Below are 24700 nucleotides of genomic sequence, written 5' to 3'. Positions count from 1 at the left end.
AAAGAAATATGATATAGGAAATTACATCTTTTATTCTGACAATTTGGAGGGACTTCCTCCTTTTAGACCCTGATTTTTTTTTTAAAAAAATTTAATAATAATGCCTTGTTTTAAGGTCACCAACATTCAAAATTCTGGTTAAAACTTAAGAAGTTATTTATAGGATCTTGCTGTGTTTTCCTTTTTCTTGGAGCCAGGGCCGGGGTGCTGGATCAGCACTCTGCCATGGAGCTGCACCCCCAGCACTTTCCTGTAGTTTTTATTTCAGGTCAGAGCCTCACCACGATGCCAGGGCTGGCCTTGAACTTGTGATCTTATTGCCTCTGCCTCCCGACTATCCCACAGCAACTTTTAAAACAATGTCCTTATCTTATGCTTACTGCGGATGCTTGTCAAACTCGACTTTATCTTCAGACAGCATCCTGGGGAGAGGGGCTTGCATTCCTCTGTCTTTAAGTCCTCTCCATCAGACCACTGGGTGCGTTGCTTCCAGGAGGTGAAGCCTTTGCGGATTTAAGATTAGAGCAGCCCACGCAGAAGACAGGGCCAGCGCTTGGGTGGAGCCATGCTCAGCATGCTGGTACCTTATTGGAACCACCTGCTTGCTGAGTCCTTCTCCAGCCCATGGTTCACCTCAGACTTCTTGAGTTCCAACCAGCATCTCCAGAGTCATCCTGACTATTGCTCACCTGCAGTTTCAGACTTGGAAAATGAAACCCGTGGTTTAACTGGTTTCTAGTGATTTCCTCTTAGTTTCCTAGTTCTGCTTGTCTGTGGGTTTGGTTGGGTTTTGCTCTGTCTGTGGTGCTGGAGAAGGAAGCCAGAGTCCTGTGCATGCAAACAAGTGTGTCACAACCAAGTGTGTCACCACCAAGTGACACCCAGGCCCTCTGCACAGCTAACTTTGACTGTGACTGTGGGTGCTACCCTAGGCCTTTCTGCTGTATTGGCTCCATGTTCCGTACTTGCATCTCAACATCTAAATCAGAATTCAGAGCATTTTAGGGCCCAGTGGCTTTGGGAAGAGTATGCAGTGTAGGGACCGGAATGCTCTGGTGATCTAGACAGGTCCTCCACTTGCCTCACCTGTGGACACTGGCTCGATACTTGAGTGGCATTTTTATTAAAACCTGACACTTAGGTGACTCATGTCCCTGGGGAACCACGAGGGCATGGGCCAATCACCCGTCACATAGCGTCCTCTAGAACCCCGCTGTTTAAACCGCAGGCTACAACCCCATGTGGCACTGTATAACCAAACGTGGGGTTCGTGGAAGAACAGGTGGCAATGAAAGGCTTCTGAATGGACAACCACCAAGAATTAATTAAAAAGCAAATGTGTCCAAGGTGTTTCTGGCCACGCCCACCAGCATGTTTCATACAGCTTCATCGAAAGCCTTGCTTACGAGCACAGGGCAAGCGAGCTCTGCACTGTGCGCATCCTTGCGCCACTCAGCACCGACCAGCACTGCCGGAGACGCTCGGCTCCCGTCAGAGCCTGTTTAAAGGATGCACGCGGAGCTTCCTGCTGTTGCAGACCTCCTCCTGCCGTCTTTCCTCAGCGTAAGGGCAAATACACCTTGTGTGACACGGTGCTTGCATGGTGGATTTGTAAGTGTTGCTTGAGTTGCTGACTTGAATTTTATTAAGAAGAATTGTTCAATGAATTTTGGCTTAGGACTAGGATAAAATATCAAACAACTTCTGAAATGGCCCTAAGCACACTATTTTGTATGATATATTTATGTGAAGTGGCTCCCTCAGCAATGACAATTATAAAATCAAAATTCCAGTCAACTCTAAAAGAATGTTGAAAAGTTAGTTTATGTCCAGAAGTATCAAATTTTTAGGTTCAGATTTTATTCTTTATGTAAAAATAAATGAGTATCTGTCTCATTAGAAATCAAGTTTGCTTTTGTTTAAATAAGTGGTAAAATTATATGTATACCAAAGATTGGTGTTTTTTTTTCGAGACAGAGTTTCTCTGTGTAGCCCTAGCTGTCCTGGAACTAGCTCTTGTAGACCAGGCTGGCCTCGAACTCACAGAGATCCGCCTGCCTCTGCCTCCTGAGTGCTGGGATTAAAGGCATGCGACACCACCGCCTGGTTTAAGAATTGTTTTAAAATAAATTTCGTCCTCAGCAATCAGGAGGCAGAGGCAGGGGCAGCTCTGTTGGCTTGAGGCCAGCCACGTCTTCGAAGCAAGTTTCCGGCCAGCCAACGCTACATAGTGAGACCTAGTCTCAAAAAACAAACATTTTCTTTATGATTTATTATCAGTAAATGTTTACTTTCTTTCCTGTTTTATAGTTCTGTCTGCCTACAGTCATATAAAATATTCTCAGGTGACAAGGGTTCTGGAGTGGGTGGAGTTTAAGAAACCCTGCTCTAGGACAGTTTCTCATTCTGAGAAAGCAGAGTTCAGGAAGGTCCCACTGACTCTGCTGAATTCTGCATTCTCCCGTCCCTTCCTTCTTTCTTGCTTTGTTCAGCAGGAATCTGTGTGTCCACTGTAAACAAAGCCTGGTGGGTGGCCTCAGGACTCTGACTCTTCCCCAGAGCTCTGTGGGCGTGGCTCAGCCCCCCCCCCCCCCCCGAATTCCTGCAGAGGGATGGGTGTTGGTGTTTTCCTTAGACAAGGGCTTGGGTCTCCCAGCCCACATGCTCTCTCTGCTGCAGCCTTCAAAGGCCTGGGGAAGTCAACACTGATCACTCCACATCATTTTTCAAAACCCAACCCCAAAGCGACGGCTCTTTGTCACATGCCTGCTCAGGACAAACCACCTCACTAGCTGCATCAGCCACCACCTATCGTATGTGCCTCAGTTTCCTGTGCTATATGTTGGGGTCCTCTCTCTTGAAAGTCTTCAGGGAAGTAATCTTAATGCCTGTTCTGTGAGCTACAAACCTTGGTTTGGTGGCCATAATCCACATAGCGGTTAATACACAGTTAATACTAGCGTGTTTTAAAAGAGTAACATGTCTTTGTTCTCACTCCCAAAGTGATGAGTGTTTGGGTGATTGGTGTGTTAATTAGATTTAATCATTCAACGTTATACATGTATATCAAAACATCACATTTTACCCTGTCATTATTTGAAAATTTAATTGACAATTATTATTTATCGAGTTAAAAGTATGTCGTTGGATTGCAAGGAGAATTATTTCTTACTGTAGTGTTTTTTTCCATTTGTTTGTTTGTTTTTGAGACAGGGTCTCACTATGTAGACCTGGCAAACCTCAAACTCACAGAGATCCACCTGTCTCTACCTCCTGAATGCTGGGATTAAAGACACACGCTATCATACCCAGACAATTTTTCTTTCTCCATCCCTATATCCGGATATGTCTGTCCAAGGGCCTCTGAATCCTGCCCCTGCTCTCTCATGGGGCTCATCTCATATGCAGTCAGATGAGCTAACACAGGTGACTGTCCTGTCCCTCAACAGCACAGCCGTAGAGGACTACATCATAGATACAGTTTGGGACCCGGGGGTTCTCCTGGGCCACGTGACTGCCTGTTTCTGTCCTCTCTGATCTGACACCCCCGGAAACACAGTCTCTGTTGCATCCACTTGCCTTGTCACCTCAAGTCACCTTGTCCCCGCTGTGTGTCCTCACTGTGAGAGCAAACCAGACTGTTCATTGCCTTGATTCGACTGAGGGGTGGATGGCATGCAGTCTTGGCAATTTAGGCTTGCTTGTTCTGTTGGGTGCCTGGGCAGCATCAGTTACCACCGTACGTAGGTGCCTGACTGGACACCCAAATAAGTGGGTATGGGCTGAAGGGGGCCAGCCGCGGCGTGTGTCCAGACCGAAATCTGAAAGTGCAGCTGGCAATTCTTGGAATCCTATCTTGATGGTGTTCCTTTCCAATGCATTGTGACGAGGATTGTTCTGGCTTACAGGCCATCTGGCCCCTGGACAAGGCACACAGCACTGAGGTGCCTATCCTTTCTCCCCAGCTGTAAACCTTGCTGTGACCCCTCAGAGCCTCACAATGACTTCCCAGCAGGCCTTTGTCCTACACCCCCCCCCCCAGTCGTCTCTGCAGTTTGGTTCCTAGGGTCCCTCCTTGAAAGAGACTCACAGCGCTAAGATTTGGGGGAGGCATTTGGAGGACAGCCCTCGCTGAAGGATGGCCCAAGGCAGCAAGGGTTAAGGGATAATATAAACCTTTGGACAGAGGCTCAGAAAGAATATTTTAAGTTCCTAGTGCCCAGCATGATTTGCCCACTCTTTGGTTATATAAAGTCTGTGCTTTATAAAACAAATCGTTCTTGTATAGTTTTACAGACAGAATGTGTCTGAGTGCACATTTTATCTAGGGCATTGTTAACGAGGGGAAGTGGACCAATGGCTTGCAGATCACCCCCACCCCACCAAAAACAAACAAAAAACCTCCTATACCCTGTGGGCTCCATTCTCGCTGGGGCTGAACACATTGGGTGTTACGTTTGGCCCAGGCTCTTCTTAGCCTCTTCTTCTTGAAGATCAATCCTGTTATCTGAGCAAAAGGATTATGGGTAGGGCTGAACCAGTTTTGTGTGCTTTGCAGTCCCAGCCCTGAGGATTTTGTGTTTCTCAATGAGGGCACAACAAAGACCAGCCCCATTCAGGAGGAGGACTGGCTTTTTGGTTTAATGGACAAAAACAAATGTGTTTCAGCTTTCAAATCACAGTCTTCAAGGCAAAATTCCAGATGAACTGACCTGTCCATTTGCACAGCAAACACATGAAAATTATAGTTGCAGAAAAAGTTTTGAAAAAAAAACTGACAAAGGCAACTATCATTACCTATTAAAAACCATGGAGATATGTCATTAATGACTTACTGGTGGTTCCTGCAACTACAATGGAATTCAGACCTGAATTGAGACAAAGTAAATATTAATAGTTTATTTAGGGTCTAACGAGTTGGCTGAGAGGATTAGAGCACTCGCCACTGTTGCACAGGATCCAGGTTCAATTCCCAGCACCCCCATGGAGGCTCACAACTGTAACTCCAGTCCCAGGGAATCTGCCCTCTGCTGATCTCCAAGGGAACTAGGCATGCACGTGGTATGCATATATACATGCAGGCAAAATACTCAAACACATAAAGTAGAAGCAAGTGTATTTATGTATTTATTTGTTTAGATAAGTTTGCACTGTGTGGTTCAGGCTAGCCTCAGAACCATGGTCCTGCCTCAGCCTCTCAAATGCTGTGGTAATAGTCGTGTGTCCCCAGAACATGCACCACCACGTCAGAATTCCAGTTCACTGACCATGAGGTTATTAGTACCTGAGTCAGTTGCCAGGGAGACCCTTCTCAGAAGCCTGAGGTCATTGTTTCCTGTCCGTGTCAGAAGCCTGTGTGGGACCTGGTGGGTGACGGAGAGCCATGCATTTGCCTTCAGCTGTCTGTGGCTTTGTACTTTCTGAGAGTCGATGCTGTTTTTTTTTTCTTTTTTTCTCCAATAGGGAAAATTGAAAGGGATATGGGGTGTGATTGCATGTCTATAATCCCAGCACTTGAGGCAATGAGACTGGCTGATCTCGAGCTCAGGATCAGTCTAGTCTATACGGTGAGAACGAGAGAAAACCCCAAAGTCAATGAAACGAGAGAAGAGACTGTCAGAGTTCATTCCAGAAAGCAACCAGCACTCTGAAAGGAGGCACAGTAGATCCACTCTCACTATACAGCACCTTTAAACTGTCAGACCGTAAAACTAGAGCATCCAGACTGGATGTGCTCAGGTATGAGTCAGAGCTTTGCATCTGTAGATCCTGCAGGTAGTGGTGGGATTGTCGTTGTCCTAGCAAAGGTGAATGCCCAGGGACTGTGTGCCAAAATCAGGAACAGCTTTGCAGCCGGGACAGTTGAGAGGCAAGGCTCGCTGCTCCAGGTCAGGCAGCTGGGGAATGATGGGACCAGGGTGGTCCAAATGGGTTTGCTCTAGCGCTTTCTTACAGCGCCTATACCTCACAGCTCAGCATTGCCCAATTACTTTGGCTTCATCTGAGAGAGCTGAGTGCCTTCTAATACAGGAGTGACGTGCCCGCTTATGTCGTGATTAGCATGGGCTGATCCATTTTCTTCTATTAACAATGCTTTCTTTTTTTCATTTATCTTTGTTAAAAGGAGGATGAGTAGATATTTTTTTTAGATGGCCAAATTGCAGTCATTTTTTTTTTATAATACTCCCTATAGTCAGGAAGGATGCTTTTGACAGCCTGGCAGGCTTGGGGATTCGTTGAATAAGTCACCAGGGACCGGCAGAGGACAATTTCCAGGTTACTTTGTTGAGTTTTAAATGCTAATGAGATTTTTAGGGTGTCTGACAGTTTTTCTTTCTTCCTTATGATTTAAAAGTTCATCACTTTGGGGAGCCTGGTGTTGAGTGGTGGAGATGAAGGTTTTGTGTTTTGTGCAGAGGGAGGGGTGGTCCCGTGGAGAGAGACACCTGACAGCCTTAATGCCAGGCTTCACGAAGCAGTGCTTGCAGTGGGATGGCTTCTGATGTTCGTAGCATGAAAGCGAAAATGCCGTTCTCCTTGTCCTCGCGCTTACCTTTCCCTCTTGCTCCAGGGAGTACCCAATGCCCTGCTGGCTTCTGACTCCAGTACCAATGTCTGCAGGCAGGCAGGTGGGCATTTCTGATGCCGAGGTAAAGGTGCAAAGACCTAGAGGCCTCCTGCTCCGTCAGGTGACCTGGGGGCCTGAGCACCAGAGTGAAGTTCTTCCCATTCCTGGCTCACAGGACTTCTCCTGATCCAGAGTACCTGTCCGTGTGGCCCAGGTTTGAAAGCTGTGTGCTGTGTTCAGATGAGGAAAGCGTAGGTTGGAAAGCTGGAAATGGCGGGTGCAACTGTGACATTCATGGCCAGGTGCCACAGTCAATGTCTAAGAGCAGGAAGGGGTCTGTAAATTTTTTTAAAGGTCTATTTTATTCGTGTGTGTGTGTGTGTGTGTGTGTGTGTGTGTGTGTATCTGTCTGTCTACCTGTCTGTCTGTCTGTCTGTCTGGGAATATGCACATGTGTGCTGGTACCCATAAAGGCCAGAGGAGGAGGTGTCAGATCCCTTGGGGATGGAGTCACAAGAAGTTGTGAGCCATCTGCTGTGGGTGTTGGGAAGCAAACTCGGGACCTCTTACACAAGGTCAGGAAATGCTCTTAACTGCTGAGCCATCTGCCACACTCTCTATTGAGGCAGGGTCTTGTGGAGCCCAGGTTGACCTTGAAGCCATTATATAAGATTGGCTAAGATTGTCCTTGATCTTTTGAGTCTCCCCTTGTACTTCATCTCGTGTGCTAGGATTGCAGGCATGCACCACCTTCTTTTATGTGATGCTGGGGCTCACACCTAGAGCTTAGTGCATGCTGAGCAATCATGCCGCCAACTGAGCTGCATTTCAGGTTCTTGTTTTTGTTTCTGAGAGCACATGTGTGTATGTGTGTGTGTTGTATATATTTTTTTTTGAGATAAGGTTGTGTTATGCAGTCCAGCCTTGTAGCAGGCTTCTTGGACTGCCAGCTCCCAAATCATGACATGGAGACTTATTATTAAATATGAATGCTCAGCCTTAGCTCACGCTTGTTTCTAGCTAGATTTTTTTTTATTTTATTTTATTTTTATTTATTTATTTATTTATTTATTTATTTATTATGTATACAATATTCTGTCTGTGTATATGTCTGCAGGCCAGAAGAGGGCACCAGACCTCATTACAGATGGTTGTGAGCCACCATGTGGTTGCTGGGAATTGAACTCAGGACCTTTGGAAGAGCAGGCAATGCTCTTAACCACTGAGCCATCTCTCCAGCCCTAGATTTTTTTTTAAATGTGTAGCCCAGGTTGGCCTTGAACTCATCATCCTCCTGACTCTGCCTCCTTCAGCAAATCCTTCTGTTGTGCGCCACCACAACCGGCTCTAGCTAGCTTTTTTTTTTTTTTAAAACTTAAACGAACCCCTTTCTATTAATCTACGTGTTGCCCCGAGGCTTGTTTGCCTCATCTACATACTCCATCCTGCTTTCCTGCTTCCTCCTTGGCTGACTGGCTGGCCCCCCAGCTGGTTGGGCCCCCTTTCTCTCTGCCCTCCAGCCCCTCCTGTCTCTTCTCTGCCCAGCTATTGACCATGCAGCTTTTTATTGGATCAATCAGGTGTCTTAGGCAGGCAAGGTGAAACAACAGCACATCTTTATATAGTTAAACAATTCTTCTGCAGCACACCTTTACATAGCTTAACAGGTATTCTATTCTACAAACACAGCCGGGCCTCAAATTTGCTGTACCCCAGGCGTGCCTGCACTTATGATTCTCCTGCTTCTACCTTCTCAGTGTCTGGTTATAGGCCCTGCCTGGTAGCTGGCTTTGATGGAGCCATGTCTGCTGACAGTTCCACCTCTCATCCTTCAGCTTGGCCATGTGCCAGGTTCTTAGTCTTGTGTCCTGTCCTGTGTTCAAATGGCCCTTTCCCTGTATATGGTCTTGTGGTGACACCGTAGGCCACTTGAGAAGCATGCAGTCACTGAGTAGTGTAGAGCACTGGCTTGTGACGTGCTGTCTGATTCAGCATCAGAGTGTTCTGAGGGTCGGTGTCACCACCGTGTCATCAAGAGAGTCTTTAGGCAGCAAACTGCTGGTACAAGTTTGCAAAGTTCTGGCTTCTTCCCGTCAGAAGGCTCGGTGTTATTGATGTTGAGCACTGTCAGTTATTTCCTTGCAGTGCCAGGCTCGCTCCTGCTTCGTTACGTCTCCATTGTGTGTGTGAGTGAGTGAGAGCAAGCCATGGAGCTGAGGTTGCTAGGCTTGGCAGCAGGCAGGTCTGCCCACTTAGCCACTGGCCCTCACTCATTCTGAGAGCTCTCTGGTGTGAATGCTTGCAGCTGGTCCACCGGCGTTGTTCTGACGGGAAATCAGATTGCCGGAGAGAAGGCTCAAAGCTGAGCTGCGCAGTGCGCGGCTCTGCCACCCTTGGACTTGACTCGCTTGATAACGAGCCCTGTGCTTGAGGGTCGAGCTTGAATAGCGTTGGCATCCTGTGCAGCTTCGAGTCATCCTGGGTGAACTTCCATTTTGACTGTGAGTAGGAGGCAATGAAGACTCTAAGCATTTGGCACCACTGCCTCGTGCTGCCTACCGGCGCTTCCACCATCAGATCAGTTGTCAGCACAGTGACACAGGAAATGGCAGCTTGGTGTTGTTAGGAAAATGCTCTTGACCTTCTGTACTTCTTGAGGGGGTCTCAGGGAATTTCAGGAGTTAGTAGCTGCCACTCAGGAGGTTTAAAGATGGTAACTCATGTGCCACACACTTCCGGGGATGGATGGCTTTGCACTGGATGAGCCAGGTGCTTAGGACGTAAAGCATGAACAATGCAGTCCTTGACTGCTAGGTGCCCTGGTTAAATGTGGAACAGCCGTGAAAATACAGGGGGTTCTGTGCAGTTAGTGGGGAGGGTCCGCCAGCTCCACAGCTCATCTGGGTCTTCAGGTGGTGATGACAAGAGATGCTTTGAGAAGGAAATGACCTGAGCTGAGCTTGGAAAAACAGTAGAATTAGGTCAGGTAAAGAAAGGCACGTGTGTGGGGTGTGTGTGTGTGTGTGTATGTGTGGGGTGTGTGCACGTGCATGCATGCGTATATGTGTGTGGTGTGTGTGCACGTGCATGTGTGTGTGTGTGTATGTGTGGTGTGTGTGCGCATGTGTGTGTGTATGTGTGGTGTGTGTGCGCATGTGTGTGTGTGTGTATGTGTGGTGTATTGTGTGGTGTGTGTGCATGTGCGTGTGTGCGTATGTGTGTGTGTGTGTGTGTGTGTGTGTGTATGTGTGTGGACTGAAAGACCAGGAAGCAGCGGAGAGTGTGCAGTATCTGGAGAACTGCCTGCAGTTCCCTAGATGCTGAAGCTGGGGTAGAGCCCCAAACTTAAAGCCGGGCCAGAAGCCAGGGAGCATGTGCCAAGTGCTTCCCCTCAGATGGGGGAACACCTACATCAGAAATTACAGTGGTGTTTCTTGTGATTTCTGGTCCACAGTCTCCACACTGCCTCTCCATGTGATCAGACTTTTGAAAGTAGTGCACAAGAGGACTGAGTTTTGTTTTAGGAAGATCTTGCTGGCATGATAAGAAGGAATGGAAAGAGAGGGGCGTGGGGCTGCTGTGAGGTAAAGCAGTTGAGGCTGCTGGAGGAGCCCAAACAGCAAATGACCAGAAGCAAACCCAGGAGGAGGCTGGGAAGATGCAAGAGACAGACAAAACACTGGCTGGTCTATGATGTCGACATTTAGAACCAACAGGACTTGGTGACTGATGTTACTCGTAAGAAATTGGGAATTGGCCTAGGTTGTACCCAGGTTTTACATTACTGTAAATGACACAGGTGGGAAGAAAGGTAGAAGCAAGGCAATCTGTTTAACATCACGTTTCATAGTTACACACACACACACACACACACACACACACACACACACAACTGTCTACAGCAGTCTGAGCTCTGAAGCAGGGAGGCCATGCAGGAGACCCCAGCATGGGTAGTGGACGAGGTTAAGCTGGAGATTGTACAGTGGGAGGATGTGGACCTGCCAGCTGCGGTCACAAGGGATGGGCCGGCAGGTGGACAGACTTAGGAGGAAAGGACTCCTGAGAGCTGGGCCTTCCGAGTCCCTTCTACACACAGGGGAGAACAGAGAAACTAAAACTCTCAGGAAGCCTTTGGAGATTGTTCGGATGTGTGCACGGTAAGCCTGACACTCCGAGGTGACACATCTGTATGATGTATATTTTTTGTCCTGCTAACTCGGTCTTTAGGTCTGTACAGGTGGGTAAAATGCTGGTGGCGGCTTTTTGTTGTTTTCCCAGCAGAATGATTTTCTGTTGAGAGGAAAGCATCTCTTTTTGGCCTCATGGCTCTCAGAAACCTTACCTTTCTCTTCTATACTAATGAGTACACGAGTGTTTTTATGACTTGTGGTTTCTGTGATATTGGTTGGTCAGGGTCAGGATAGGAGGAATAGTGGTACATGCACCATCAACTTTCACAAGAGGCCGCAGTGGGACTGGAAGAGAAGAACCTCAGGTCTTCATTCCCACTGTAGGACTGAAGCAGGTTTGGGTGTCAGGACTGTCTGCTGGGTGCCTGCTCCCAGTGACCCACTTCTATCAGCTAAGACTTACCTCCTAAAGACTCCACACACACCCAAATAGTTCTGTGTTACTGGCTGGAGACCAAACATTGAAACGCTTAAGTGTATGGGGAATGCTTCAGACTCAAACCGTAGCAGCCTGTCTCTAAACGGTTGCATTTAAACCTTTCTTAGCTTTGCCTGGACGCTGTCTTTTATTATGATTTTTTTTTGATGGAAAGAAGGTTAACATAGTACTTTATTTTGTCAGTATGTTCTGCCTTTGTGGGTCCTCAGGATGAGCTTTGTGGCGTGTGGATCTTGCTTGTAATTAGTGCCAGCATGCCCCAAGAAATGCTCACTCCACTACAGGGTGGAGGAGAGCCAGAATCACGTACTCTGCTCTGCCGTGTGGCAGCTTGCAGGGCGAGGATTGTCACAGATGAGACAGAATCTGGACTGTCCGCCTCATAGTTTTACTGTCTAGTTGGTTGCTGAGCCGTCGCTGGTGCCGCACATGCGCACCTGTCCATATGGGCAAAACATATGCCAAATTTTCAGAGGAATCTTTCCCTTCCAACCTGATGTACTTTCTCTGAGGAAACTTGTTCCCAACCACAACTCATACACCTGTACCTTAGGTAAGGATCTGGGGCAGTTCAGAATGGAAGCTGTGTTTTTGCTTTGGTTGACCTCCCGTGAAGGGTTATTTCAAGAGCTGTATCTAAGCCATTGGTATGCAGTGAACTGGAGTGGATGGATTGCAGGACCTGGAGAGTGTGAAAGGAGGCAGCTGTGTGCTGAAGACACAGCACGGCTGAGGCACGTTTCAGCCTCTGTGGACAAGTCTCCTTGCTTTCCAGCCAGGGGCCACCTACTTCAGGTTCTGGCACATGGTGACACTGGAAGGTTAAAGCAGGGGCTGGGTGCTAAGTGATCTGGTTGTTGCAACAGAATTTCCCACATTCTTGCTGGTTTTACTCTGTGTGTGAGCATGCATGCATGTATGTGCATATATGTATGTGGAGACCAGCCAGAGATTGATGTTATTCTCTTCCTCAGTAGCTAGCTACACTTTCCCTTCCCTTCCCTTCCCTTCCCTTCCCTTCCCTTCCCTTCCCTTCCCTTCCCTTCCCTTCCCTTCCTTTCTCCCCTCCCCTCCCCTCCCCTCCCCTCCTCTCCCCTCCCCTCTCCTCTCTTCTCCTCTTCTCTTCTCCCAGTAAACCCCGAGGATCCTCCTGCCTCTGCTTCTCCAGTGCTGGGGTTACAGCCATATGCTGCTCCCTTGGGTTTTATGTGGGTGCTGGGATTGAACTCAGTACTTTCTGCTTGTACGGCAGGCACTTTACCCACTGAGCCACCTCCCCAACTCTTAGTCAGAGCTTTGAGAGTGTGTCACTGAGCAGTCCCATAGAAGAGGCTCATCATCCTTTAGCCCAGACGAGCTGTGAACCCAGCACTGTGTGACTCATTCGGGGAGGCAGCACTCAGACCTTCTGACCCCCAGAGCTTTTGCTGTGTGTGCTAGGCCTCCCAACTTGTCCGACTGTAGGGACTCCACACTGGAAGGATTCTGCCAGAAATGACAAAGTGGAATAGGGGCAGACCTGAAAATCCTCAAGTCTGGTATCTGCAAGTTGTTCCCATATGTTAATACGTGGGCTTTGGATCGCTTCTGTGGCTAACCACAAGCTGTTCACAGTAAGAGGGTGTGTGGTTAGATGGCTGGACTGCTCCCCCAGTGGGGGCAGGGAGGCCAGAAGGCAGGTCCGTGTGCAGGTCCACACACAGCTCTGAAGCTGCCACATTGTCTGCAGTAGAATACTGAGTGATGAGCAGACAGACGACCTTGTGTGCAGAGATGAAAATTCTGGCTGCTCGTTTGTGAACGAAGGCGTTTGTAGCATCAGAGCCTTTGGCACTAATTGTGAGGAGGGACTCCAGGGTCTACGTGGGCAGCACACTTCCTCAGTCTTCCCAGATCTGCCTCCTTCCAGGGCCGTTCTTGCTCCTTTTTTCTTTAAGTTCCACCTTGACTCTGTCCAAATGGTGGTTTGAACATTAACAGCAGAAACTATGTGTGAGAATGTAGACTCCCATCCATGCGTGTGCACGAGTATGCACGCATACGTGTGTTCCCTGGTAAGTGATGAATGGACACTTGACATTCAGTTACCTGAACAATAATAATAATCATATATGTAAGGCATGTTAATGGTTTCTCTTTTTTCCTTTTCTCTTCTTTCTTTCTTTCTTTCTTTCTTTCTTTCTTTCTTTCTTCTTTCTTTCTTTCTTTCTTCCGACAAGGTTTCACTATGCAGTTCTGCTGTCTGTCCTGGAGCTCACTATGTAGACCAAGTTGGTTGGAGCTCACAGAGACCAGCCTGCCTCTGCTTCCTGAGTCCTGGGATTAAACAAAACGGAGAGAGACAGAGACAGAGAAAGAGAATTAACAAGCCTTACAAATATTTCTCTACCTGCCTCCCATTCCTGAATCTCCGTCTCTCTCATCTTCTGACTTGTCCTGCAGAATTCCAGAGCCAGTTAGTGTGGCATGCATGCTTGTCTGTTTTGAAATGTCTCTTGTTTTCCCCTTTACTGTCAGGAGTGTTCCTCAGAAAAGGTCACTGAAAGGTCCTAACTCTGCTGCTCAGGTTAACGGTAAAGGGCGCTGAGGAGCCTGCTGGGGTAGCTTCTCAAACCAGAACGCCACTTTCTCCTGCATGAGCGAGTGCATGTGTACGAGATGAGTGTTTCCCTTGTGGCTTTTTTATTTTTGTCTTCATGTCTTTGGGCTCCACTGAAGGTTGCTGAAGCCACTCTCTAGCCCTTTCTTTTCCAGCATCCTTTCTTTGGCCCACTGTGCCTCACCAGACATGCTGGCTGTCACCAGTCCAACCCATCTGCGTTTTCTGGATCGTCACTGGCATCAGTGTGCTGACAAGTGACAGGGGCTTCTACAGAGCCTTGCCTCCCGGAAGCAGACCAAGGTCCCTTTTCTGTCTAGTTGAGACTCCTTTCCTAATCCTGTTACACCCTTGGGTGCAGGCGTAGGGCTGGGGAGACGGGTTCACAATACACAGCTAGTTTTGTTTTATGATAACTTGATTTTTTTCCTGTAAAACCACCCTTTAAGAGACTCTGGTGCCAGTAGATAAGCTGGTCTTCCTATGCTTATGCCAGTTCCTGGCCCCAGAGGCAGCCACCTCCTACAAGGACAGTGTCAGCCTTGCTCTGGTCACATGACAACTATAGCTCTACTTGGGGCTTAGTGGGGGATCCTTCTGCGGAGCATTGTGCAGCAGGGGGGCTGGAGGATGGACAGTTTGCACTCTGGGTTAGATCTTCCAAGGGACTGGAGGCAATGTACCTTCTTCTGGGAACCTGACCCTTTATGCTAGACAGAATTTGATCAAGACACCCCACAGCCCCAACCTGTTATGTTCCTTGTAGAAACACATGCTCCAGTGTGTGTGCACATCGTGGGCTCCATGAGTACTGGGGGTGTGTTGTGCCGTTTGATCCCGTTACACAGGTGTGTCATGTGCCATGGAGTGCTGAACCCACTCTAGGTTTGGGGTAAAGCGCGGGGAAGAAACAAGCCGTGGTACTTACTTTCTGGTGGAATGAACGGTGGACATTGTGACGGGCTCATGTTCTAAAGAAATAAAGACAGTAGCTGCAGGGATAAGGCCCCGAGCTTTACCGTCACTAGTGGAATTCTTGCTACTACAAGAGAGCCCTGGGTAGTCTTTTGACAGGATATCACTGGTACCCCCCTACTCACACAGGGCTGTGTTAGGCTGACAACCACACAGACCTGGCTTACTGCTCAAGTTTACATTAAACAAGGTGAATTCTTACGACCAGAAGGTGGCCTCGGCATGGAGCTGAATAGTAGAGACAGTTGACCATGCTCTATCGGCCGGCCAGCTCTCCATGTAAGGTGTGCTTATGTGCACAGACTCTTTGGGAAGGGGCAAGGTGGATGGGGTGGTGTATGCATACCTTAGGGAGGCTGACACTCTTTCCCCGGCCTCAGAAGAGAACTGGACTCAGAGCTCCCAGAGGGCTAACATGTCCCTCAGTCCCCTGTGGCTCCTGAATAGGAGCACTGTGGCTCCCGGCCCATCATGAGTGGGTCCTTTCTTTGTTCAGTCTAGTGACACCATGGACACGTAAATGGGAGGAACCATCCTCTGTGGGCTCCGGAGACTGTACTGTGTCTGTTTCGAGGAAGATTCCTTCGTGACCCTTGCACAACCCCTGAAGACAAAGGAGCACCCTCTGCAGGTGTCTGGAGTACCCCTCTGGCAGTGTCCTCCTGCCATCTCTAGTTCTGTCTTCCTGACATAGAGCCACCACCAGGCTCCACCTGTCGTCCCCCACCCCCACCCTGGGCAGCCTGTTCTGGAAGCTGCAGGCACATGTTGAAATAGCTGTAGACTTACCTTTGATTCCCCACCTCTCAGTGGTCACTGTCCTTGCTGCCTGACGCCCGGGGTCTTCATCGCCACTGTCTGACACACTTGGTATCTTCTTTCTGTTTGTTTTTGTTTTTTTAAGGAGAGGTCTCACTACATAGCCCTGGCTCTCCCGGAACTCACTACGTAGGCCAGGCTGACCTCAAACTCACAGAGACCTGTCTGCCTGCCTCTGCCTCTGCCTCTGCTGGGACTAAAGACATGTGCCCTTCTGCCTGGCTTCAAGTGGCCCATTGTTTGACAGTGACCTAAGAGAGAGATTCTACAAGAAGGACTTAGATGATTTCTCGGTCTTAAAGTTATTCTGCAAGCCAAATCTGTGCAGTAACACACAGTGGAGGCACCACCAGTGCCCAGGTGGTTTAGGAAGCCTTATGTTAGACATCCAGGGAGCTGACTTTGACCCTGTGGATGGATTTTCAACTATTTAAACTACGTTTCTGATTTCATGTCGGCAGTTACGAGACAGGCTTTCACAGGCAAGGGCCTGTCATTTGAAACTAATCCTAACTATTAGGTCAAGAAGACAGTTTTGTAGGTAACATAATACTTCAAGTAGAAATACCAAAAAGCAGAGGCAGGTGGATCTCTGTGAACTCAAGTCTAGCCTGCTCTACATAGGGAGTGCCAGACCAGCCAGGGCTTTGTGGTTTAAAGGGCTTCAATCTTCTTCCCTGTCTCTTTCATCCCAGTTGCTTGAGAGCAGTGGTCCTCAGCCTCCCTGATGCTGTGACCCTTTAACAACCCCAGCCATGAAATCATCTTTGCTGCTACTTCATAACTGTAATTTTCCTAGTTATAAATCATAATGTAAATATCTGCTATGCAATCCCCCCACCCCCGGACTGTGACCCAGAGGTTGAGAACCCCGGCCTTAGCGTCTGGCTGTGTGTTTGTCACGCTGCCCCCTCCACCTCTGCCCCCCCCCCCCGCAGCTCCAGCACAATAAGGTTGGCTTCTGAGCATCTGATGTTGCAGTCTCAGGAGAGCTCTTCTAGCTTGACAGCAACAGTTAGGCAAAAGGACGTGAGAACACGGGTCAATACAAAAGAGCTAATAAATCGACCAAGCTGCTCCAGTGCAGCTGTGTGCGGCTGACGCCCTCAGTTTCCCCCTTTGATTTTCAATGGTGTGGATGCATCAAAACTTAAGTCACCGTGTCACTGTGTCACCACTTTCAAACCCTGCTCTTCCCTCACCCGCATTCGGGCCCTGTTTTCTCCGGTCCGCCTGTTGCTGCTTGGTGAGCCTGCCTGGAGTCTGGAGTCTTCCTCTGGGTCTGGAGGGAGAGGGAGACTGGGTGGGGATGTTCTTAGCTCTCAGTGAGTCCTTGTTTTGCCTCCCCCCACCCCAAGTGCTGCATTGGAGGGGTCACGTCATGTGGACCACACTCTGTCCTGAGGCTGCCACTGAGCCGGGAGCAGAAGTGGTGTCTTCAGTCTGGGTGACCTCACCAACTAGTCACCGCAGTTTACAGATTTACTTCTGGCTTTGCAGCTTGTGGCCAGGGGTGCTGAAGGTCAGGCTTTGTTTTCTGAGATAACAATAACGGTGCAGTGCGGCAGAGGGCTACACCTCTAGAGTTCCCAACCTGAAAATTCAAAGTATAGGCTCTGAAATCCGAAGCTTTTAGAGAATCAACTTGCTGCATTTTAGATTTTAGATAGTTCCCGTGCTCGCTCGATAAAACACAAGCTTGGAAAAGTTCAACACTGGAAACACTCCGTTTCAGATAAGGGACACGCCACCTATGACTGAATATACACTATCACTGTGTGAGTGTCTCCAGGCCATTCATGTGTTAATATCAGCTGTTCTGTGCGCATTAACATTCATCTTCACGAGAACACCATGGAGAACTGGGCCTGGACTGGTCAGGTTACTTGCCAGGGTCTGATAGTTAATGAAAAAGATCAGGAATCCTGATGCACATACCCCTGTGCCCACCAGTGCTCTCTCTACCATACCCTGTTCCCTCTACAACCCCAGGATCCCCCGCTCCTCATAGGTAACATTCCACAGCAATGCTAGGATGTGTATATGTGTGGTCTTGAGAGTGTCTGCTCTTGACTGAGGCTTGCAGAGAAGCTACCTGCTCAGGCCTCTACAGTTAAGTGCCTCACCACTGTGGGCACAGTGCCAGTGCTTTGTGGTGTGGCTACTATCTGGAGGCAGTCACTCTACAGTGGAAGCGACTTCCTCAGGGGCCCAGTGACAGCCCTGTGCTGGGTAAGCAGATCCCAGGTCACCCAAGTAAGCAGGTGACCCATCCATTGAGTTCCAGTCTCAAATGGAAGTCTTAAGATCCTGAAGCGGGCTGGGGGTTAGTTCAGTCGGTAGAGTGTTTGCCCGGCACTCACAAAGCCTGGAGTTTGGTCCCCAGCATTGCACAAACCGTATTTGATGGCCACATCTATAATCCAAGCACTTGGGAGGTGGAATCAAAAGGATCAATTTAAAGTCATGCTTGGCTGCCTAGCGAGTTCAAGGCCAGCCTAGGTTACATAAGACCCTCTTGCTAAGTAAGACAAATAAACCCCAACCCAAGGAATGAAAGTGTGGAGAAAGCTTGTTTTTTACAACGCTCCCTCTAACGCTATAAGAAAAATGATTTACTGATGTGAAAACTTTGAAGTCACTAAGATATAAATGTTTAAAAACCTTTTAAAAAAGATTTATTTTATGTATGAGTGCCTACATGATATATGTGCATCATTGTGTAGCAGTGCCTACAGCGGCCAGAAGAGGGTGTCAGATCCCCTGAAACTGGAATTACAGGTGTTTGTGAGCCACCACGTGGGTGCTGGGAACTGAACTCAGGTCCTTTGCAAGAGCAGCCAGTGCTCCTAACTGCTGAGCCATCTCTTCAGCTTCTTGTTACAGACTCTGTTTTAATGACTTCCCTGGATAAATTGCACTGGATGTAGCGAATCTAAAATTACTTTAAAACAGATAACTTGTGTCTGTTTATTGTGTGCCCCATTCCTAGTCCAACACAGTCTTACTTGACAGAAGTGAGAGAAAGTGCTCCTTTCGAGCTGTGACATTCGGTGACGTATTCAACTGTCGGCAACAGCAATGGGTCTGTGTGGGTCAGAGCAGGCTCTGCTGTTCCCCGTCTAATCTGCTTCCCCAGCTGTATTGAGGGGAAGCCATCAGTCTTGAGTGCTGCCTGCCAAGCCATCTCCCCAGCCGTGCTCTTGAGAGTCTTCACCTGCAGAAATGGAAGCAAGCAAACCTTCATGGCGGAGCAGGATCCAAAAAGCCCAAGGAATGTCTCACAGCAGAAACCTCGACAAGGCTCAGAAGCAGAGAACCTCGTTAGAAGACAAGACACTTTGGTTTTTATTTGTGTTCAAAGGCAGAAATTGAGGTGCTTTTCTGGTAAAATAGTCAACTGTGCCTTTTCCTGTACAAATTTGGTGATATGACTGAAAGTCTGATTTAGGTATTTTTGTTCAAGTCTCACCTGTCCATCTGTCTGTCTGCCCATCCACCCACCTGTTGAAGGTGCAGTGGTGGTGTTTTCAATCATGAATTTTTAGACCATCATCAGCAAGCCAGTACTGTCTTACTCTGAGTGTGGATAGATACTGTACAAATTTGGATCATACAGGCTCCCGTACTATGCTGGCTGAGACCTCCCCTCCCCCATTCACAAAGAGGTCATAGCAGATCTTTCTGTGTTAGTGTCCCATGACTATACCACAAGACGCGAGATAATGAACCTATGGGAAAGGTGAGGCGTATCTGCCTCAGCATTCTGAAACTTCTCGCATGCTTGGTTGGCCCTGTGGCTTTGGGCCTGTGGTGAGGCCAGAGTGTGCAGTGGGGCAGAACCACTCACCTCACGTCCAGGACACAAAAAAGAAAGAGACTGGGAAAGGAGGGGAGGAGATGGACACCCCACAATCCCACAATCCTTTGCAAAGGCATGTGCCCAAGAACTTTAGAACCCCTGCTAGGCCCCAACCCCAAAAGTTTGCAGCACCGCCACCTACCACCTGGGCCTTGAGAGAAAACATCCTAACTGTAATGGTGCTGGAGGGTTGGAGTCCACAGTGGTGGAGTGAAGGCATGGCAGCTGGTGACTGGATCCGCAGCTGAGAGCTCACATCTCGATCCACAAGAAAGAGAGCACGCTGGGGATGGCATTAAGCTTTTGAAACCTCAAACACCACCCACAGTGACACTTTCGACATGATCACATCACCTAATTCTTCCCAAACAGTTCTACCAACTAGGGACCAAGTACTCAAACACCTCAGCCATTCTCTTTCTCACTACCACGAGGAAGGCAGTATGGGAGGAGCGCAGTCAGTGAGGAGGACGATTCTAAAAACTGAGGTGGGAGAGTGAGGAAGGTCTTGTGGAGCCCTGTGGAGTGGCCCGGAGTTGTAACTCTGTGACTCTGATGACCGTGGTTGTTACCAGACAGATTTGACCGCTCGATGTTTTGTCCTTCAAAGAGTAGAAGCACATTTCCCAGGTTGGTGCTAATTCGGGAGTGGTCCTGTGCACCTGAATCCCCGAGGGCTGTGTCTGAATCTCATGGAGCTGTCCTATGGATGCTGACATCCTCACCTTGGTCAGGGTGCTTCTCCATCAGCATAGCTAGGACTGTGTGGCCGTGGTTTGGTGGGGGGTCTTCGAGATGCAAGGATTCAGATAGACCTCTGTTGGTTTCAAGAGGCAGAGTGACTACAGGCTTAGCAGACCAATGAGCAGTGTGGTCCTCCATCCACAGACTGCATGTGAGCCAGCAATGCTGCTGAAAGGCTAAGTAAGCAGAAGGGATTCTGTGCTGCTGAGAACTTGAAGCAAACAGTCTGGTGTTACTCAGGTCCCCGAGGTTCTCTGATACCACTGGGCAAGCAAACACATTGGCTTGCATGTAGAAAAATAGAATGCCATTTTAGACCTCAGTTAAACGTGGCAAGCACGTGAAGAGCAAGATGCCAGTAGTGGAACGAAGATCGGAAATTCCATAAAGTAAACCGTCTCTTGTGATTCTGCCAACAAGCCTTTATCTCAGATCGGTAGATTGTGTCACACTCAAACAGCGTTCTGGTGTGTGTACAGATCCGATTGTCATGGGGCATACTTCACTCACCCAACACTTCTCTTTGGTCTAGATGACAGTGCATCCGCTGCCAGCAGCATGGAGGTATCAGACCGAATCGCCTCTCTGGAGCAACGAGTCCAGATGCAGGAGGATGACATCCAGTTGCTCAAGTCAGCGCTGGCTGACGTGGTTCGGAGGCTGAACATCACAGAGGAGCAACAAGCTGTGCTTAACAGAAAAGGACCTACCAAAGGTGGGCGTGGTGCAGCATCCACAGCAGGGTGGGCGTGGTGCAGGATCCACAGCAGGGTGGGCACGCTGCAGCTTCCATAGTGAGGTGGACATGGTGCAGCATCCACAGCGGGGTGGGTGTGGTGCGGCATCCACAGCAGGGTGGGCGTGGTGCAGCTTCCATAGTGAGATGGACGTGGTGCAGCATCCACAGCCGGGTGGGCGCAGTGCAGCATCCACAGCAGGGTGGGCACGGTGCAGGATCCACAGCAGAGTGGGTGTGGTGCAGGATCTACAGCAGGGTGAGTGTGGTGCAGCATCCACAGCAGGGGTGCAGCGTCCACAGCAAGGTAGATGTGGTGCAGGATCCACAGCAGGGTGGGAATGGTCTGACATCTACAGCGGGGTGGGCATGGTGTACCATCCACAGAAGGGTAGGTGTGGGTGGGCGTGGCGCAGCATTCACAGAGAGGTGAGTGTGGTATAACATCAACAGAGGAGTGGGCATGATACAACATCCACAGCGGCATTAAAGATCCTCACTTGTGCACAGGTGTTTTACTCCAGAACTGATCCCGAATCAAAATGTCCTTAGCCCTGCTCCACTGAACTAATCTCACAAAGTGTGACAGTGTTTGTTGGTATGTTGTTGGTGATTTGTCCAGCGTGATGCTGAGGTTCACATTTGTAGATGATCCTTAAATACTCTGAGTCAAGGACTGGACCATCCTGATGATCTGAGAACAGTTAGGGTTGCCTGGATAGAGGGAGCTGACCTAGAATGCTTCAGTCCCTGCCGGGGGTTCCATCCAGAAACTTCGAGGGGTCTGTCTCATCTCCTTGTGCATCCTCAGCTTACTCCGAAGCACAGTAAACCACTCGTGTGTACATGGCAGCCCCTTGGCCAGTCTGGGTGGAGAAAACTGAGTCCAGAAGGCACATAGCTGGCCTGTCTGCTCAGCTTCTTTCAGAGTGTGCCTTTGGCAGCTTTTGAGACTCTTCTGCTACCTATGGGGACGCAACCTGTAACAGAGGTCTATATCAGTGGGTTTCTGGCCAATTCAAGCCATTATTTTATGCCCCTCCCAGGATATGGCATACAAAAGCAGCACTCATGTTAAGTAGCTTTGTAGTGACTGTGCCTTCAAATTTCAGAATCAAAAGATGTCATGAAGCCCCTCACCACATGCATATGCAAATGGGTTTGTCTTTGGGCCACCAGCTCACAGAAAACGACACAGAGAGTTATTAATTATGAAAGCTGGGCCTTAACTTAAGCTTGTCCCACTAACTCTTACTCTTAAATTAACCTATTTCTATTCACCTTTATGTTGCCACGTGACTCATGGCTTTTACCTCCCCTCCTGCTTGTTTGCTCCCTCTGCATCCAGCTGGTGACTCCACCTTTCTTCTTACCCAAGACGGCTTTGTCCCCAGAAGTGCTGCCTAACCTCTTCCTGCCTAGCTAATGGCCATTCAGCTTTTTATTAAACCAAACACAGTGACACATCTTCACACAGTGTAAAGGAATACTCTGCAACAGGCATGTGTACCAGTGTCCTGATGTTTACATTTGATTACAGTGGCTTACCTTTTGCCAGAGTTGATTTTCTGTGTGGCTGCCCCTTCCAGGCTGTTGAGTTTCCTCTGGTTAAAACACACTGAGGTTGTAGTGTGTTAACGTCCCTTTAAAAGTGCCTCTCTTGGCTGGGTATGGTGATACTCATTTTTACTCTCAGCATCCAGGAAGCAGAGGCAGGTGGATCTCTGTTAATTCCAAGACTGGCAGGACTACGTAAAGAGACAATGTCTCCGAAAACAAAAAGCAAAACAAAATGAAAACAAGCCAACAAACAAAAAAGCCTTTCTAAAACCATGGAGGTAGCTCAGTCAATAAAGTGCTTGCCACACACACATGAAGACCAGAGGGTGGTCCCCACTGGATGAGGTGACCTGAATTCAGGCTAGGGAAGCAGCAGGAGATGGGTTTCTGGGTCTCACTGGCTGGCCTAGCCTACTGGGCAAGCCTTAGAGCAGTGAGAGATCTTGTATCAAAAAACAAGGTTCTCTCTCTCTTGCTCTCTCTCTCTCTCTCTTTCTTTCTCTCTCTCTCTGTCTGTCTGTCTGTCTGTCTGTCTGTCTGTGTCTATCTGTAGGTCTCTGTCTCTGTCTCTCTCTCTCGCTGTCTGTCTGTCTGTCTTTCTCTCCTTGTTGACTCCAGGCTTGGATTGCCTCTGGAGTTGGGAGAGCACTGTTTAACACTGGATCTTCTCTGTCTTTCTCAAGTCATGTCTTCTCTAGTCCTCAGTTCCATTGGCAAGGGCCTGTTCTTTGTCTTTCGTGGTGCTGAAGGGCCAGATCCACCTCAGAGGCACGTGCTACCCTTAGCTCTGTATTCTGAATAATCCTTTCCAGTGATCTGTGCTCCTAAGTTGCAAAGCAGTTGGGGTATTTCAGACCAGAAACTCGGTCATTTTAGATATTCCGTGACCCACTCATCTGCCCACAAATAGTCCTGATGACGATTGTGTCCCAAAGGCCTTAAATGAAGCTCTTGGTTTCTAAAATTCCTGATTTTTGAAGAGTAGGGGAAAATAATAGACAGGGTTTGACTAGGGCTTTTATTTTACTTGATGATGAATGATATTTGATTGTTTACAAAGCCTGCAAGAAATGACGTTTTCATGGTTGTCTGACGTCTCACTGTGCATGGCTTTCACTAGTGGAAGTGCATTGTCAGTTTGAAAGCTGGGAAGTCACAATGGGAAATAAGAGGAAGTCGGGAAATAGGGAGACATGTATGTGAAGGGTGCAGTAGCCCCTACACTACGTCAGTTTGGGGGGGGGGTGCAAAGCTACTAGGTGTCTGAAGCTCGGGGGCTGAATCTCACAGAGCTGTGATGTGGGGTCCTGGATTATGGTTGGACGATAGCCTGGAACTGTGAGCTAAAATAATTCCCTTCTTTATAAGTTGCTTTTTGTTGGGGTGTTTTATCACATCATTAGAAATGAAGCCAGGATGTCAGCCACCTCATCTCCTGTGGTTTGTGCCCTGCGCTAGGGACTTTCACTTCCTGTTCCTAACCCTCCAAGCATTGAGTCTGTGGATATGGAAGCCATCCGTATCAGGTTCCCTCTATGTGTGGGCCTGGTGGCAGGTGTAACCTCTCAGAAGCCAACTGTTGATGGAGTAGGCTGCTCAGGGGGCAGCCGGCAGCACGCAGCAGCACGCGGCACTCTTAGCGTGATGACAGCTGGCTCTGATCTTCTGGGTCCTTCCCCGCCAGCCTCTGCTGGAGTTGCCTCACTTACAAGCTCCCTCTGCCTCCACCTCCCTTCTAGGACTGGGATATGGGAAAGGAATGTAAAAGATCAGAATATTTATGCCTTTGTCTGATTCCCCGAGGATCTCTAAGTGAGTGTAACACCTATTCCTGCACCCTGGCGTGGCTGTGTCCTCAGGGGCCTCTGCTTTCTTGCCAGGCTCTGGTAACTGCTCCCTCTCTCAGCCCTTCAGGGAGGGCTCGAATGGTGACAGTGTGTTTCTATTATCCCAAGGGGCACAACATTTAGCCTGGACATGGGGCCTGGGTGTAGAGTCCATTCTATTAAAGCGTACTGATTGTGGGTCTGTGTGTCTAGCTGACCCCTCCTCCATGACTCTAGGAAGTGAATAGCTCACCTGAAGCCACAATGTCAACCAATTACTGCCTTTTAAAAATCTGCTGGTGCCTTGTATTAGTCGGGGTTCTGTAAGGGAATGGAACCGATGGAATGAATATATTTATGGGGAATTGATTAAAGTGGCTTA

At 48.6% G+C, this 24700-nt stretch overlaps 1 protein-coding gene across 4 annotated transcripts in view; it reads left to right on the top strand.

Moving 5' to 3' along the window:
• The window catches only part of Eml1 (EMAP like 1), a 156458-nt gene that overhangs the window by 64955 nt on the left and 66803 nt on the right, over positions 1-24700 (top strand). For all 4 annotated transcript variants that reach the window (XM_048431260.3, XM_087911517.1, XM_085697913.2 and 1 more), the window contains exon 2: positions 20729-20911. In XM_048431260.3, coding sequence (XP_048287217.3) covers positions 20729-20911 — 183 coding nt within the window. The remainder of the gene's footprint in view (positions 1-20728; positions 20912-24700) is intronic.

The sequence above is a fragment of the Myodes glareolus genome, chromosome 11 (assembly GCF_982192425.1).
Source record: "Myodes glareolus chromosome 11, mMyoGla1.1, whole genome shotgun sequence".
In the NCBI taxonomy this organism is placed as follows: domain Eukaryota; kingdom Metazoa; phylum Chordata; class Mammalia; order Rodentia; family Cricetidae; genus Myodes; species Myodes glareolus.
This window is presented reverse-complemented; position numbering and strand designations above follow the sequence as displayed.